This window comes from Colossoma macropomum, unplaced genomic scaffold (genome assembly GCF_904425465.1).
Source record: "Colossoma macropomum unplaced genomic scaffold, Colossoma_macropomum, whole genome shotgun sequence".
NCBI lineage: Eukaryota > Metazoa > Chordata > Actinopteri > Characiformes > Serrasalmidae > Colossoma > Colossoma macropomum.
In genome coordinates this window covers 39,856,400-39,872,638 of record NW_023494805.1, presented here as the reverse complement: position 1 = coordinate 39,872,638, position 16,239 = coordinate 39,856,400, and the positions used below count along the sequence as shown (strand labels likewise).

The 16,239-nt window shown below is 39.7% G+C and overlaps 1 protein-coding gene across 1 annotated transcript in view; it reads right to left on the bottom strand.

Moving 5' to 3' along the window:
- Positions 1-16,239, bottom strand: part of LOC118826526 (low-density lipoprotein receptor-related protein 8-like) — a 130,327-nt gene that overhangs the window by 39,382 nt on the left and 74,706 nt on the right. Inside the window, exon 6 of the mRNA XM_036597515.1 lies at positions 2,717-2,839. Coding sequence (XP_036453408.1) covers positions 2,717-2,839 — 123 coding nt within the window. The remainder of the gene's footprint in view (positions 1-2,716; positions 2,840-16,239) is intronic.

Below are 16,239 nucleotides of genomic sequence, written 5' to 3'. Positions count from 1 at the left end.
GGCACCCTTTTTCAAACGAAAATAAGTGGAAGAAGCACAAAATTAAGATATTTATTTAAAAATTCAATGTCAAGTTGAAAGCTAACCTTCTGCACATCTATTGTTAATTTATTCAGCTTAGTTTAGTTAAAAGTTCTCCATTTTTTAAAACTCACACTATTTACTACTGTGTCTCATTTAGGTCAGAAAAAACAGTTTAAGTTGAGACCTCAGTGAAGCTGGCCCCCCATGTGGTCAGAAATGTAATAAAAATACTACTATTTGTGTGTGTTGCGTTTGCGCTGGCAGCATTTTTGAGAAATTAAACATTGTATTTTATTACCTGTGACATCACTCCAGACCCCAAAAATGTCTAAATCACCTAAAAATGGTTTGTGCTGCATTTGTGCTGGGTTTTGCTGCAGGAATCATCTTTTGTGCTGGCAGCGTTTTTTGAGAAATTAAACATTATATTTTATTACATATGACATCACTCAACCCCCCATCGACGTCTAAATCACTAAAAACGGTCTCATTTGTTTTTGCTGTTAAAAGAAATGTTTGTGCTCTTTTACTTTGTAAGTTATTAAGCAATAATGTTTCGGTGAGTGACGAACCTCATCCCCCCATCTCCCCAAAACAGTTATCACTTGTAATGGGGGGCTGAGTGATGACATAACTTGATAATTAAAACAGCACAAACATCTCTTTCAATGGCACAAACCAGCACAAATGCAGCACAAACAAATGAGACCATTTTTGTGCGATGTAGACGTTGGGAGGCTGAGTGACGTCACAGGTAATAAAATATAATATTTTAATTTCTCAAAAACGATGATTCCTACAGCAAAACCCAGCACAAACGCAGCACCAATTCCATTTCTGACCACATGGGGGGCCAACTTCACAAAGGTTAAATTGAGCTTAATCAAAAAATTCTGAAAGTGAAATAGTTCCTTCTTGGGGGTGAGCGGACCCTCCTCTCAGATTCCTGACCATGAAGCTCTGAGGCATTACTGCCATTGACTTATGGTTTTCTCGTGATCAGGCAGTTAGATGGCTGCGCCACTCAGGAGGCATAAAGCCTTTTTTGACATTACTGCACATCTTCGCGCCATCTACACACTTCACGTTTCTGCAGAGGAACTTCAAAGGGTCTTCACACTTTATCCAAGAAAGAATGTAAATGTAAGTACATAAAGGCTGCGTTCACACAGCAGGTAAAAGTGGCCCAGATCCGACTTCCTCACCAAATCTGATTGTTTGGTTTGGCTGTTCAGATTATGTTTTAAATGTGATCTGTATGCGACATCAGTCTGAACAGATCGGCTCCTAAACCGACCCACATGCGCAAAAGAACAGAGCTTCACGCGGCTCATCCAGAGGTAAACAATCGGAGGATCAGCTTCATCTTCACCAGCATCACAGGAGCCATCATGAAGCTTCACTGACTGACAGCTGGGCTCATCACCCAGAATGTGTTTGAGCTCAACGTAAAAAGGGCGCGGTCACTTCTTTGATTTCGCGTCCTCGGATTCTTTAAACTTTGCTTTCACGCTTTTTAACTGTTCCATTTCTTTCGAAATCTCTTCAAACACGGAGGGTTTTGGATGAGTCTCTTCTAATTTTTTGTACAGAAACATCAGCTTAAATGTTTATGAGACTCAGCAGCGCAAAATTATGACAAATGTCGAGTTGGATTGACGTAAAAGTCACATGAATTCCGATCTGGCTGTTCAGACTGAGTCGCATTCCTGCATATCGGACTTCAATACTGCACAATACTGAAAGTGTCTTAAATCGGAATTGAAAATTTCAGATTCAGTGTGTTTTTTGCTGTTCACACTGACACACAGACACACATCTGTGTCACATACGAAGAAAAAGATCGGATTTGGGCCACTTTTACCTGCTTTGTGAACGTAGCCAAAGAGGCAACCACGTTCACGTTCTTTCTGAGTAAACTCAACTGTATTTTGTAGGGCTAACTTAAAATGTAAGTTAGGAGATCTTTGACTAAACTAAGTCTAATAACAGGGTGGTGGAAGGAGGAAATGAAACATGACATTACTGGTTAATATATTTGGTTAATATCTACTATTTTTGAGCTCACTGGTGCATGGTGATGTAACCAAAAATCAGACAATATTTTATTAGTAAAATGGTATGGAACGATGAGTCACGCTTTGTATGACCAGGGACATAAAATAACTGTATAAAAAGGTCAGTTTCAATTTCAGGTTGATATTACTTTTACTTTAGGTCAGAGTTTGGTTTTATTCACATATTTGAGTCTATTTAATTCAGTTACTTCCTTCAATTCAGTTAACAACTCTTGTCTTTTCAGCCCATGTCATTACTTTAAGTCTACCCAGCGTATTTCATCACACTGAGTATACTCAGTTCAGTCTTTTCAAAGTAGTTCATTAGTTAAGCTAATACATAAGCTCACTCACTTTAGTTTATTTTTTTGAGTTTACTCGATTCAGTGTTAAATATTAAAGATTAATTATATAATACTGTCATACTTGCTCACAAGTAGTGCCTCCGTCATACGGAAGCGAGCCAGAAGGACGTTCCATGGTGGTTCTCTCTGAGCTCGGTGGGGGTTTTGTGTATAAATATCAGCAGGAACGATGTTCTGTTGCACACAATTTCACCCCACTGCTTCCTAGATCAACACTGCATGAGGTCAGCACGTCCGAGTCAGCGGGGGCGGTCAAACGCGCACACTCACCGTTGACACAGCCAGCCTCGTCGCTCCTGTCCAAGCAGTCGAAGGCTTTGTTGCACTGTTTGATGCCGTGAATGCAGGAGCCATCCCCGCACTGGAACTCATCCGGACGACACGTCAGGAGCGCTGCAGTGGACAAACACATACACAGCTTAGAGCAGGGGTGTCGAACTCAACCACTATAAGGGCCATATTAAAAAACCTCAGCAAATCTGTGGGCCAGCTGTGTTTTTATTTCATTTTTACTTAACATTTTGCCATGACCCGAACGGGCCACTGTTTATTCAAAATATGCCAAAACTGCAACAGCAAAACAGGCACTGAATACTTATTAAAATTCATTATAAATAAAAATAAATTGTTTTAGGAAGCTTTTTTAAAATTTGCTTGTAATAGACACCAGGCATTGCTTTTTTTACCACGGACCAAGTGATTGTTGCTGGGGGTCAGAACACACACTATGCTGCAGTGCATGCCTGGGACTGTAGTGCATCACAGGGTGAAACGGGCTAATAATAATAGAAAATTAAAATAATTTCGCGGGCCTAATAGGACTGTGTCACGGGCCTGACCTGGCCCGCGGGCCTGGTGTTTGACACATGGGGCTTAGAGTAAGACACACAAAATTATCCTAATTTTAATAAAATAATTATCCAGAAAGAAGTTCTAATACAATTAACGTTCAGAATAAAATTCAGACAAAATTAACATGAGAAAGCCTCATATTTTAGAAAGTAGAGTTAAAATCTAAAGACAGACAAGAAATGACTGTAAGCAGACATTTATAGTACACTATTTATCATAATTTAACATTTTTTGTAGTTCTAAAAAATGAAATATTCAATAAAACACCTAGAAACACCTTTTGATGTACATTTTTAAATATTTCAATCAACACTGTAGAAGTATATGAAATAAATACGTAGTTATTAATATTAATGGTGGTGTACAAACACAAACACACACACACAGAGCTCCACTGGAGCTCCACTGATAATCAGAAACAGCGTAAATGAAGAGGAAATCAAACTCGTGTTTTAAAGGTCTTTTCCCCCCCAGTGAGCGCGCTCAGCACACACACTTCATTAACTGACACTGCAATGAATAAACAAGCAGTACCTATTTGTACACACACACACTCACACACACACACACACACACACACACAAACAGTGAGAAGAGAAACGGCATTAACACCTCTGTTCCACCCCAGAGAGTTCCTCTTCGTCACAGCGTCACACACATTCACCACTGGAGGTGTTAAACTGTATCTTGATGTTTGAGTCCAAATGTGGCCTTTCATCTGCATACATTTCGGAAAGAATTTGGAAGCCCTACTGTTGTGAAACTGGAAATTTTATGATGACTGAACTGTTTCCTAAAGAACCGTAAGTAAACTGAATCATTGAGTGTGTTTACATGCACTCAATAATCCGATCATAATCAGATTTCTGCAGCTATCACAGCACACTCCGATTTCTTTGATCAGAGTAAGGTCTAGAAATCCGATAAAGAGAGCTGGATTTTAGCTCAGTAGTCAGATTTCTCAGTGCATGTAAACTCTTACTCTGATTTCTTTCAGATTGCTCAGTCTGTGCATGTGCGAAACAGACCGCGGTACTGGAAATAAGCAAGCCGCGTTGCCACGAGATGCAGCAAAACACATTTGAAGCGACGCTTAAACTAAATACATGCTTGACGAAATGAAGGATTTAAATTTTCTTCATCTTCTAAATGATGTATGTTCATGTTTTCAGGTAAAGTGGCACAAAGCCGCAGCATGAAGTTTGAGTTTTATGCTATGTTTACGTCACGTCTTCTTCTGTGAGTTTATTGGCTGGTTGTAAAGCAGAAATCTGATTAACGCCTCATGTAGACCCCGAGTCTTCCCATTATCTGATTACTTAAGTGCATGTAAACGCGCCAATCAGATAACTAACAAAATCTGATTTTCTGCAGTTATCGGATTATTAAGCGCATGTAAATGCACTCTTTGTGAAATCAACAGTGGCAACAAGGCACTGAGTCATTTCCCGAAGAATCAGAGGCAAATCAAATCATTATAATAGGAAACTGAAAATTTCACAATGCATTGTTTCCTGAAGAATCATAACTGAATTGTGTTGAATCGTGATGAAATTGGTAATATTATGATGCACTGAACAATTTCCTAAAGAATTGTAAGCGAATCAAATTGTGGTGAAATTGAAAATTTCATGACAAAATGAATCATTTCATAAAGAATCATAATTGAATTGAATCACACTGAATTGTTTTACAAAGAATGTAACTGAATCGTGGTATAGCTGGAAATGGCACGATGCACTGAACTGTTTCGTAAAGAATCATATTGCAGTGAGGTCACTAATTCACACGTCTCGTCTGCTCAGGATGGCACACGGCAGAAGAAGGTCAGATAACTCCCCCAGGCTGAATCTGCCTTATCTGAGGCTGCTGCACCACCGGCCGGGTTACAGGCAATAAAAGCCCCTCAGCAGGGCAGAGACAGCGTCTGCACTATCAGATTCTCATCCTGCACAAACAAGCCATCTCACGTCAATCTGATTACAAACGCAGGCCGGGACTGGGCTGCCAGTGCTATCAGTGATGTGAACAGAGAATAAGAGGAGTTCATTTCATTTCTTAATGGAGTGCACTGCATGAAGAAAAGGCATATGTACATATCTGCACTTGCCATCCACTTTATTAGAAGCCCCTACCTTCTACTTCCACTTTATGAGCTCCGGCTTATAGGTCCACCGTATAGGTGCACTATTACAGAGTCCATCTAAACAATATTAAATAAATTGAGAAAAGAATTGTAATTGAATTGCAGTGACTGGAAATTTCATGATGCATTGAATTGGTGCTTAAAGAATCACAATCAAATCGGATTGAATTGTGGTGAAATGGAAATTTCATGATACTTTGAATTGTTTCCTAAAGAAGCATAACTGAATCAAGGTTAATCGCCAAATTCATGATGCATTGAATCATTTCCTATCAAATCTTAATCGAATCTTAATTGAATTGTAGTTAATTGAAAATTTGATGCTGCATAGAATCGTTTCCTAAAGAATCGTAATGAAATCGAATCATTGTGAACTGGAAAAGCCATGATAAACTGAATCATTTCCTAAAAGATATTTATGGTGAATCAGAAATTTCATGATGCATCGAATCGTTTCCTAAAAATTCATGACTGAATTGCGGTGGACTGGAAATTTCATGATGCACTGAATCAGTGTTTACAGAACTGCAATAGAATCGAATTGATTCGTGGTGAATTGACAATTTCAGGATGCTTTGAATTGTTTCCTAAAGAAGCGTAACTGAATGGAGGTTAAGTGTAAAACCTGTGATGCATTGAATCATTTCCTAAAGAATCATAATCAAATTGTGGTGAATTAAAAATTTAATGCTGCATAGAATTGTTCCCTAAAGAATTGTAATGAAATTGAATCACTGTAAATTGAAAAAGTAATGAAACACTGAATCATTTCCTAAAGGGTCTTTACTGAATCATGGTGAATCAGAAATTTCATTAAGCATCGAATCGTTTCCTAAAGAATCATAATCGAATTGCAGTTAATTGGAAATTTCATGATGCATTGAATTGTTTCCTGAAGTATCATAATTTAACTGAATTAAGTCATGATGACATTGGAATTTTGATGATGCACCAAATCAATCCCTAAGGAATTGTAATTAAATCAAAATTGGATATTTCATGAAACGTTGAATCGTTTCTTAAAATATCATAAACAAATAGGTGTTGAATTAGGTATTTTCATGATGCACTGAATCATTTTCTAAAGATTCTATTCAAACTGTGGTGAAGCTGGGAATTTCAAGATACAGTGAATTGTTTCCTAAAGTAATGTAACTGAATCAAATCAAATAAAAAATTGTTCAAATCAGCTCACTAACCATGACATGTTTTAGCAGGGACATAACTAAACCGCTGGACACTGGCCCTTCAGGACCGGAATTCATAAATGAAATGAAAGAGCTGGTCATTCATGCTGAGGACGTCAGGATGTCTTGTGTAGAGAGACTTTCATGGTGAGTGACTGAATCCTGGTCAAATCCCGTTTAAGTGCTGCAGTGTGAATGTGAGGGAACATCACCGGTAAAGGTATGCCAGCAGCGTGCCGGGTTCTGAGTGTGAAAATGGCTTCAAAGCTCAAATACAAAACGCTGATTGTGAGTCTCCATATGAATGAGTTTCGAACCGAACTGCAGGTGTCACCTCCCGCTGAACCCCCGCTGAGCTCTAACTGTGTTCAAGGGCTCTCAGCTGCCCAAGGACACACGGCAAGAGGTTGCCTAGCAACCCTCGGCCAACTGCACGTGCCTCTCCGCCGGCTGGCGTCCCTTTTCTCTTGGGCTGGTGTGACACGGTAAGTGACCTATCTCAGTGTACGTCCCCCCTGGTTTAGAAAAGAGGCGAGAGGCGAGTCCGAGGCAGGACTTTCAGAGTGATAGCCCTACAGCAGCTCACCTGAGAGAGATCACAACCCCTTAAAAACCCCTTAATAACCCCTTAAAAGGCTTAGCGTTCAGTCATTAATCTTAAGATTTATCTGCTGTGAATTATTAGGCCTTGCTATATAGATAATAATAAAAAGGTGCATATATTTAACAGAAAACTTTCAGTATTCATTGTGTCCACTCTTGTATTGCAGCTCACTTTCAGCTGCAGAAATCTGGAGGGATATTTTTATTTATTTCAGAAGTTGGCTGCACGTTCTGCTCCTCACGATCCAAGCAATCCCAAACACATTAAGTGATGCTGAAGTCTGGACTCTGGGGTGGTCAGTCCATTGTTGTGAGAACACCAGCAGCTTCTTTGTTTAATTTCTTCTTTTTAGTCTGTTACCTTTTCTCAGTAACAGCTTCCTGAAGTGATGCATTGTGCATTATGCATCCATAAACCTCAGCTGCAGCAATGCGGCCTGCAGGAATTTCCCATCGCGCCACATCTGCTGTCTTCCTTCTGGTTCTGCATCTCAAAGACGAGGCCAGAACTGACGACGGCTGCGTTTGGCTGGACGGCTTCAGAGACGCCTGCCTGCAGCGGTTGAAGTGATTGATTGGATCGCTCCTTCAGGCATTCCAGGCTTTGATGAAGGCTGCGGCCGGCTGTGCGATAAGGAGCGACGAGCGGCCTCATGCATGACACACGAATCCAACGATTTATCTAAATGACGTGTCATTGGACTGACCATGGAACAGAAAGAGTATGGTGATCGTTCGCGGCAGCTGATAATCGGCAGGTTTTGCTGCAGTTCTAGCTCTTTGAAAATCCACGGACATACAACTGCATGCGAAAGTTTAAACACCCCCGGTGAAATGATGTTTTGTGAAAATAAGTCCTCTACAGAGAACCTGGCATTTTTCTGCAGGTTATAGTGCGTTATTTCTCTCTGTTTACCGAGTTTTTTTTTTTCACTTTTTTCAAGGAAGAGTTAGATGTACTATGTAAACATTGTTACAGTCAATACAGTCCAAATAGGGAAACAAAGCTGAAAAAAACAGCCTGTTTTCAATTCACTTTTTTCACGTTTTTGTGATGTCATGAAAATAGCAGTTGAGCTCCGCCCATTCATAGTTAGTTATAAAGTTATAAAGATTGTTTTAGGCAAGACTGCTATTTGAACAAGGCACAATACAGGGCAGCCAATCAGAACACAGCTCATTTAAGTATATCTTCATTTCAGGTACATAAAACCACATAGATGACAAGAAAAAGAAAATATAAGAAAAAATGTAGGATATATCCTTTAAGACACAAATACAAGTAAATACAAATACAAATTAGAGGATATTTTATACATATATATATATATATATATATATATATATATATATATATATATAGTAAAATGAGTAATTCTGCATTAAAATGTGCACAATTGTGTTCTCGTCTCACTTCAAAAATCAATACAGAATGTCATTTGAGCGGGGGCGCCAAGACTTCTGCACACGACCGCATATGCATCAGCTTTCAAGTGTGGAATATAAATGAAGTCTGCCAATAAAAATCCCTGAGTTTCCTCTCTACAGCATCATCTCCCGTGAGCAGAATTCATATTTGGAAAACTGCAACAATAGGGCCTCTGTAGGCCTCTGGATGTGACCTCTGACCCTAAAGGCAGAGCGGCGAAGAAATCCCTGTCGTGGAAAACGGAGGAGTTTGTTTACGAAGCCTCCACTCCAACTTCACAAATAAGGCTTATCAAGTTAAAACACTGGCCCGTAATCTTCGGCAGCCGGGTGAGTCTGCGTGGCTCCCGCTGTTTGCCGCGCTCCTCTGCAAGGGTGCCCTGCCTGTGATAACCGCCTGGTAAACAACAAACACCCACCAGCACACGCCGAGATACCGAATCCCCCCAAAAAGCCGAGTATCAGGGGAGAGGCAGGCGGGCGGCCCACAGAGGTCCTGGGGCCGAATACACGAAAGCTTTCCAAAGAGCGCCCTTGGCTATGAAGCTAAGCAGCTAAAAACACAGAGAAAACCTTAAAGAAAAAATCTAAATAAAAAGGAATGATTAGGTGAAAAATCTAATTTTCCACTCGCTCCATGTCGTAAATCAGCTAAGGCATGTTTGGAGTCCAAGTTTTGCTTCTTTAGTTTAAAACTGGAGCTGCCAGGCTAATGTTGCTAACACTTGACGTCAATAGTCACCCAAATCTTTTCTGTAAATACATCCCCAAATCGTCTCGCAATCCACTTAAACCGCATCCAGATCTAAATTAAGGTTGCACAGACTTGTCGATGTGGTTTAAGACACATTATGACTCACTGTGAACCATAAAAAATTAAGAAAACTTCACCTCTGATACTCGGCGGTGTTCAGTTAACACCAGGGCTGGAATTTACAAAGATCTTGGATCAGATTCCTCCATATACATGAAGGTCATTTGTCACAAATGCTGATTCTAGATCAGCACTGCTGCTCTTGAGGTGGTTTATGAACACAGACTTGTAGTCTAAACCAGCTGCTCACAGGGTTCATTTTCATAGCTCACAGTCGGTCATACTGTGTCCCAATCAACACAGACAGTCTGTATGACCTTAATGAAGAAGTGCACAAGGTTTGGATGGGTTTTATTCAAGTTTTGAGGATGTATTTCCATAAAAACAATTTATGCTATTTTGGTGACTATTGACTTGTAGTGTTTGTTAGCAGCGTTAGCCTCATAACTCCAGCGGTAACCTAAAGAAGCAATATTTCGTCACCAAACACATCTTAGCTAAATCTGGAATAGGAGGAAAACTGAGTAAATTTGATTCATTGCTGAGCTACTCCTTAAAAAAGTTGTCAAATATTTTTCTAAAAAAGTAATTATTTTCATAAGTGTGCTTTTTGCTTATTGGAAATGTAGCCTATTGATTTACAACCATTCACAGACACTTTAAACAAACTTTACCCATCATGTTAAATTTTGTCTCATTTGTTAAAGGGCAATTCCACCAATTTTTCAAAACCCTCACTCAGAGTGCTTTGATAAGAAATGTTTTTTTTATGGAGAAGCTTACCAAATCTTTACAGTGGTGGTGATAGGAACCAGACGTCACGATGTCTACAACACAAATATAGCCGTTTTATTTACTATCCAGAACCATCAGTGAACCTACACGAGTCTTCTGAGTTTTTATATGTAATGTTGATGATGAGAAAATAGTCATAAATCTGAAAAAAATACGTTTTCTATGGGGACTATTTTGTCTTACAATGCCCTGCATGTATCCCTGCACCACGAATGGATTTTAAAAAAATGTTTTAGGCCAAAACCTCCATAAAGTATCGTAAAACAATGTCTCAGACATCAGACGGCGTATTAATAATCATTACATGTAATGACTTGGACGTCTGGTTCCTATCACCACTTTGTAAGCTTCTCTAGAATGTATCATTTCACACTAAACTACTCTGAATGGCTCTGTTTTCATCTTAAACATTTTAATATGCAGAAATTTGGAATTCCTCTTTAAAAGACATTCCTCAAATGTCTCCACATCCCAAGGCCAAACCACCATGACGTGACACCAAACGCATAAACTCCTGCACAGACTGATGGTGAAGTAACTGGCTCTTCCAAAGCTTCTATAAATAAGGCAGTGTCAATCTTTCTGGCCATCAATGTCACAGTGAGTCGGTCTGTTTCGAGGCAGTTGCTCTGTGAGTAATGACAGCAGCCAGGGCAGCAGAAATCACTTTTCAGCCACAGCAGATAGCAAAACGACAAGCTGTCCAAAAAATTAACCCTAGAGCTTCTACTGTTGATTTGTAATGTAATGAATTATATTTATCTTTGATTTATGATCTCAAACATGGCAAAAATAGTACAGGAAGGGTTTTCTTTGTAGAAAATAGGACTGTACACTCAACAATACGTTTTCATTAAATTCAGATCATCTCTTCTTCTGCTTACAAACAAAAATGGGGTGTTGATTAAAAGTCTACAATCTGCATTTTTCATACAGATGATCTGCTGTTCAGTGAGCTATGAGTGAGAAATAACGGCTCGTGCTGCATTACTCGAGGCATTTTTCTATCGTCTATTTGTCTCAGACTTGACAGTATTCATACTCTGATCTCTCTTGGACTCACATTCATTCTCTAGTCTTGTTTGAGAACAGCTACTGTTTAAAAATTCTATTTATAACTAACTTTAATTTAGCAAATCTAAACCTATAATCTGGAACATATGCATACATACATATATATATATATATGTGTGTGTGTGTGTGTGTATATATATATATGTGTATACTTAAAGTCTGTGTGCATATATTTATGTTTTTTTTTTGTATATTTAACCCTCTGCTGCACGCATTATGAGAGCAACTTAAAAAAATATTCGATTCACTTTTCTTGCATAAAATGGACCTGATTTTTAATTCAAAATTTTTTTTTTTAAATAATAAATGGGTCCTTTTGGGGTGTGTTGGGGTATGTTGCCTTTAAGCAGCATTGTGCGACAATGGGAAGAAATTATATGAAGCCATGTTCCCTGAAGTGGTGAGACCTGGCTAACGTCTGGCCAAATCCATTCCACTGTTGCACAATGCTGCTTCTAGGCAACAAACATATTTTGGCAAATTCTCATAACAAAAAAAAAAAACTAAATTTTAAAAGTGCCCACTAAGAGATAGTATGACCAAGAACATGCTTTTTATTGACGTACTCAAACTCTGCCCTTTATTATTAACCCTGTTAAATACGTATAATGTTATTGTGAAGTGAGGAAAATGGGTTTGTTGCCCTGAGGCACCACTGTACAATAGAGAGTTAAGTACTTCAAGGGGGCTATGCACCTCAGATTTTCACTCACCTTGGCAACTGTGTAAATGTGATGTGACAATAAACATGATTTGATTTGATTTGATTTATTTGTATTCCTCTTAACTCTCACAAAAGGGCATGAACTCACAATCAAACCACTCAAAACCAAAACAGCGTCTGTTTTGTCTGTTTGATTTAGCCACCTGGATCAGAAAACGGCCACACTTGAGTTCATAAATAGAAGAGGGGATAATTTAGTTTAAAAACATATTGTTTTGTTCACAGCATTATTTTGTTGGAAAAAAACATATTTTACATATTTGCTTTTTTGGGTCATTTCCAGACACGGAAACAAACAGAAAAAAGTAAAAGTGCAGAACCTGTCAAAATGAAACGTATAAAAGAGGATGCAAAGGTAATTCTTTGCATAACGAGACAATTATTTATGTAATTATACAATAATATCACTTAAACAGTGAAATTAAAGTAATAACTAGAATTGTGTGCATTAATTCTGTTGTCTCAAGTGAATCCACTGGAGCACAGCTCTTTTTAACGTCTTTTCACTGTAGCTTTAAAATGCAATCTGCGTCTGTTGTGGAGCTCTCTCTGAATTCTGCAATATTTTTTTATTCAGTAATATGAATAATATACACTGACCAGCCACTTCATTAAGTCCACCTCCTTGTTTCTACACTATTTATCAGTTTTATCAGCTCCACTGACCACACAGGATCACTTTGTAGTTCTATAGTCACAGACTATAGTCCATCTGCTTCTCTGCATACTTTGTTACCCTGTTCTTCAGTGCTCAGGACCCCCACAGGACCACCACAAAGCAGGAATTATTTGGGTGGTGGATCATTCTCAGCACTGCAGTGGCACTGTTGTGGTGGTAGTGCGTTAGTGTGTGTTGCACTAGTGCAAGTGAATCAGACACAGCAGTGCTGCTGGAGTTTTTAAACACTTCAGTGTCACTTCTGGACTGAGAATGGTCCACCAACCAAAAGTATCCCTGATGAAGGACTAGAGGATGACCAACACAAACTGTGCAAGGACAGATGAGCTATCGTCTCTGACTTTACATCTACAAGGTGGACCAACAAGGTAGGAGTGTCTAATAGAGTGGACAGTGAGTGGACACAGTGTTTAAAAACTCCAGCAACACTGCTGTGTCTGATCCACTCGCACCAGCTCAACACACATTAATGCACCACCACCACATCAGTGTTACTGCAGTGCTGAGAATGATCCACCACTCAAACAGTACCTGCTCTGAGGTGGTCCTGTGGGGGTCCTGACCATTGAAAAACAGGGCCAAAAAGTATGCAGAGAAACAGATGGACTACAGTCTGTAACTGTAGAACTACAAAGTGAAACTATATGGTAAAATGGACAATGAGAGTAGAAACAAGGAGGTGTATTTAATAAAGTGACCGGTCAGTATAAATTTCAATGGAAATGTTTATTACATTAAAGCAGAAACAAACTGGGTCTTCATCTTTATCAGTGAGTAAGCAGGTCAACATTTACAAAATGTTTCACTTTGTTTCAGTGCTAGATTCTTTGGGTCATTTGTATAGGATTAGTTGATATGAAGAAAGCTGCAGTTGTCCATTTTATCTCAGCACAGCAATCTTTGTGAAGAGGTGTGTATTGTTTTCCACAGCAGGGGGTTCTCTCTCCTCCCCTTTAACCTCTCATTGCTCCCTAGCAGCTCAACACAGAGCAACAACATTTCACACACAGGGAGACAGAATCCTAGTTAATCGGATAACAAAGTTACGGGAGGAAAACATTTTATTTGATAATATGATTGAAAATACATATTTATACATAGTTGAAATTTAATCCATTTCCATTCTGCTTGCAGGATGTCCACTGGGGGCTTACATAACTCACCAAACAATTTGAAAAGACCAAGAAATGTGGATTGGAAACGGTTAAGACTAGTTAAGGCTTGATTTTAAAGAGTACTTGATTTTTTGGTTCTAGATCTTCACTCAGATTCAGTTTGGTCTCCATCTTGACTTGGTGCCAGCCCCCTTTAGACTCAACAAGTATGGTCTTGACTCAATAAAGGTGGTCTTGGCTAAAACCCAAAAATGACTACATGCTTTTTTCATCGCTAACTGTGACTGTAATAGACCCCTTCAGTCTACTTTGATTGAACCGACCTCACATCTGCATATGAATATGCATATCAAGATAAGTATCTAGAACAGCTCTGCTGTTGAGTGTGCTGAGCTTTCTTCTGTAATTTCCATAAAAATAGGCCTGGTGTGGCTACGCACGCTCATTCGGTCTCACTCAGATGTCGGTTTGCACAGACAACAAAGCGGAGTCCCAGACGCTCGGGAGGCTGCTGCTGCACAAAGGCACAACAGAGCTCTTACCATGGAAACACAGGCCAAGACACCAGACCTCATCCCCGGCTTTCTCACACACACAGATACACACTAACCCGTACACACAGACCTTCACACAGCTTAGACCGAAACTCCCACACAAATAGAGAAAAAATGAGGACCTACTTAGGTAAATGGATGCATTAATGACCCGATGATGTCTGAGATATGGCTATGAATAATGGCTCTAGATAATACTTGCTCGGGATACACTCTTCGTCCAGTGGCCACTTTATCAGAAACCCCTCCCTTGCAGATCCACTTTACTGGTGTACAGTTAGAGACTGTAGCTCATCCTTTGATACACAATTTGTTTTAGACCAGAGTTCTTCAAATCTGGACTAGGTTCCAGTCCTGGATTTTGCTGTCACTGACATTCGGTGACCAAATAGTTACATTAACAGTTCAATTAAGTACCAGTGATTACAAAATACAAGGCTGGAAACTGGACCAGATTTGAATACGTCTGTAGAACTTCCTCAATAGTCAGTTTTTGACCATAGAGCTGCTTTTGGTTGGATTTTTGTAGATGTTGAATCATTATTAATTAGGGCGGTTTAATAATATAGGCATTTTCACAAATGCACTTTTACACAGGAATTTAATGGTTATTAAATGAGAAGGGTTATGTAAAACACAAGCTGCAAAGGTAAAATGGAAGTGGGACTTTGACTACACAAGACCTAATAAAAATCCCAGAAAATGCACATAAGCCTAAAAATACTATGCGCAATGCCAAGTGTCGGCTAGAGTGGCATAAAACATGTCGCCACTCGACTCTGCAGCAGTGGAAACGTGTTCTCTGGAGTGATCTCACTTCACGCATCTGGCAGTCAGTTGGACGAATCTGGGTTTGGCGTAGACCAGGAGAACGAGATCAGAAAGCATAGTGCCAACAGTAAAGTTTGGTGGAGGAGGGATAATGAGGGGCTGGGGCTGTTTTTCAGGCTCCTTAGCTCCAGTGAAGGATGATGTTAATGCTATAGCATACAGAAATTTTAGACAATTATACGCTTCCAATTTTGTGGCAGCAGTTTGGTGAAGACCCTTTCCTGTTCCAGCATGACTATGACCCTGTGCACAAAGCGAGCTCCACAAAGACATGGTTTGATGAGTTTGGTGTGGAGAAGCTCCAGTGACCTGTACCCTAAATTTAAGCCCACTGAACACCTTTGGAATTAACGGGAATGTTGATCACAAGCCAGGCCTTCTCAGTGCCTGACCTCACAAATGCTCTTTTAACTGAATGGGCATTAATGTCCACAGACACATTCCAAAATTCTGTGGAAAGCGTCCCAGAAGAGTGCAGGCTGTTACTCCCGCTAAGTGGGGGCCACCTACATATTAGCCCCTTAAATGGCCAGGACCCACCACACATTTATAACCAAAGAGTAGCTTAGGCAGTTTGCATTGAGGTCCTTGTAGTTACTGAATGATAAGTCTTAGTATGTAACAAGTCTGGTAATGCTCTGTGTTCTGGAATGGGATGTCCTACAAGGTATATAGGTGTGATAGTCAGGTGTCCACCTACTTTTGGCCATGCAGAGTATCTTCAAGTATCATTATATTATATTTCTGCCATATTGCCCACCAACCATGATACCAAACACACTACCATGTCAGTGTCACCGCTGTGCTGAGAATGATCCACCACCCAAAAACCTGGACAAGAATGGTCCTGTGGTCAGAAACTGACCAATGATGAATGGGTTAGAGGGGGCTGATACATTGTGCAGCAACAGGTGGGCTACAGTCTGTAATGGTGCACCTTTATAGTGGATCTGTAAGGAAGGAAGAGCTCATAAAGTTATAATATAAAGCA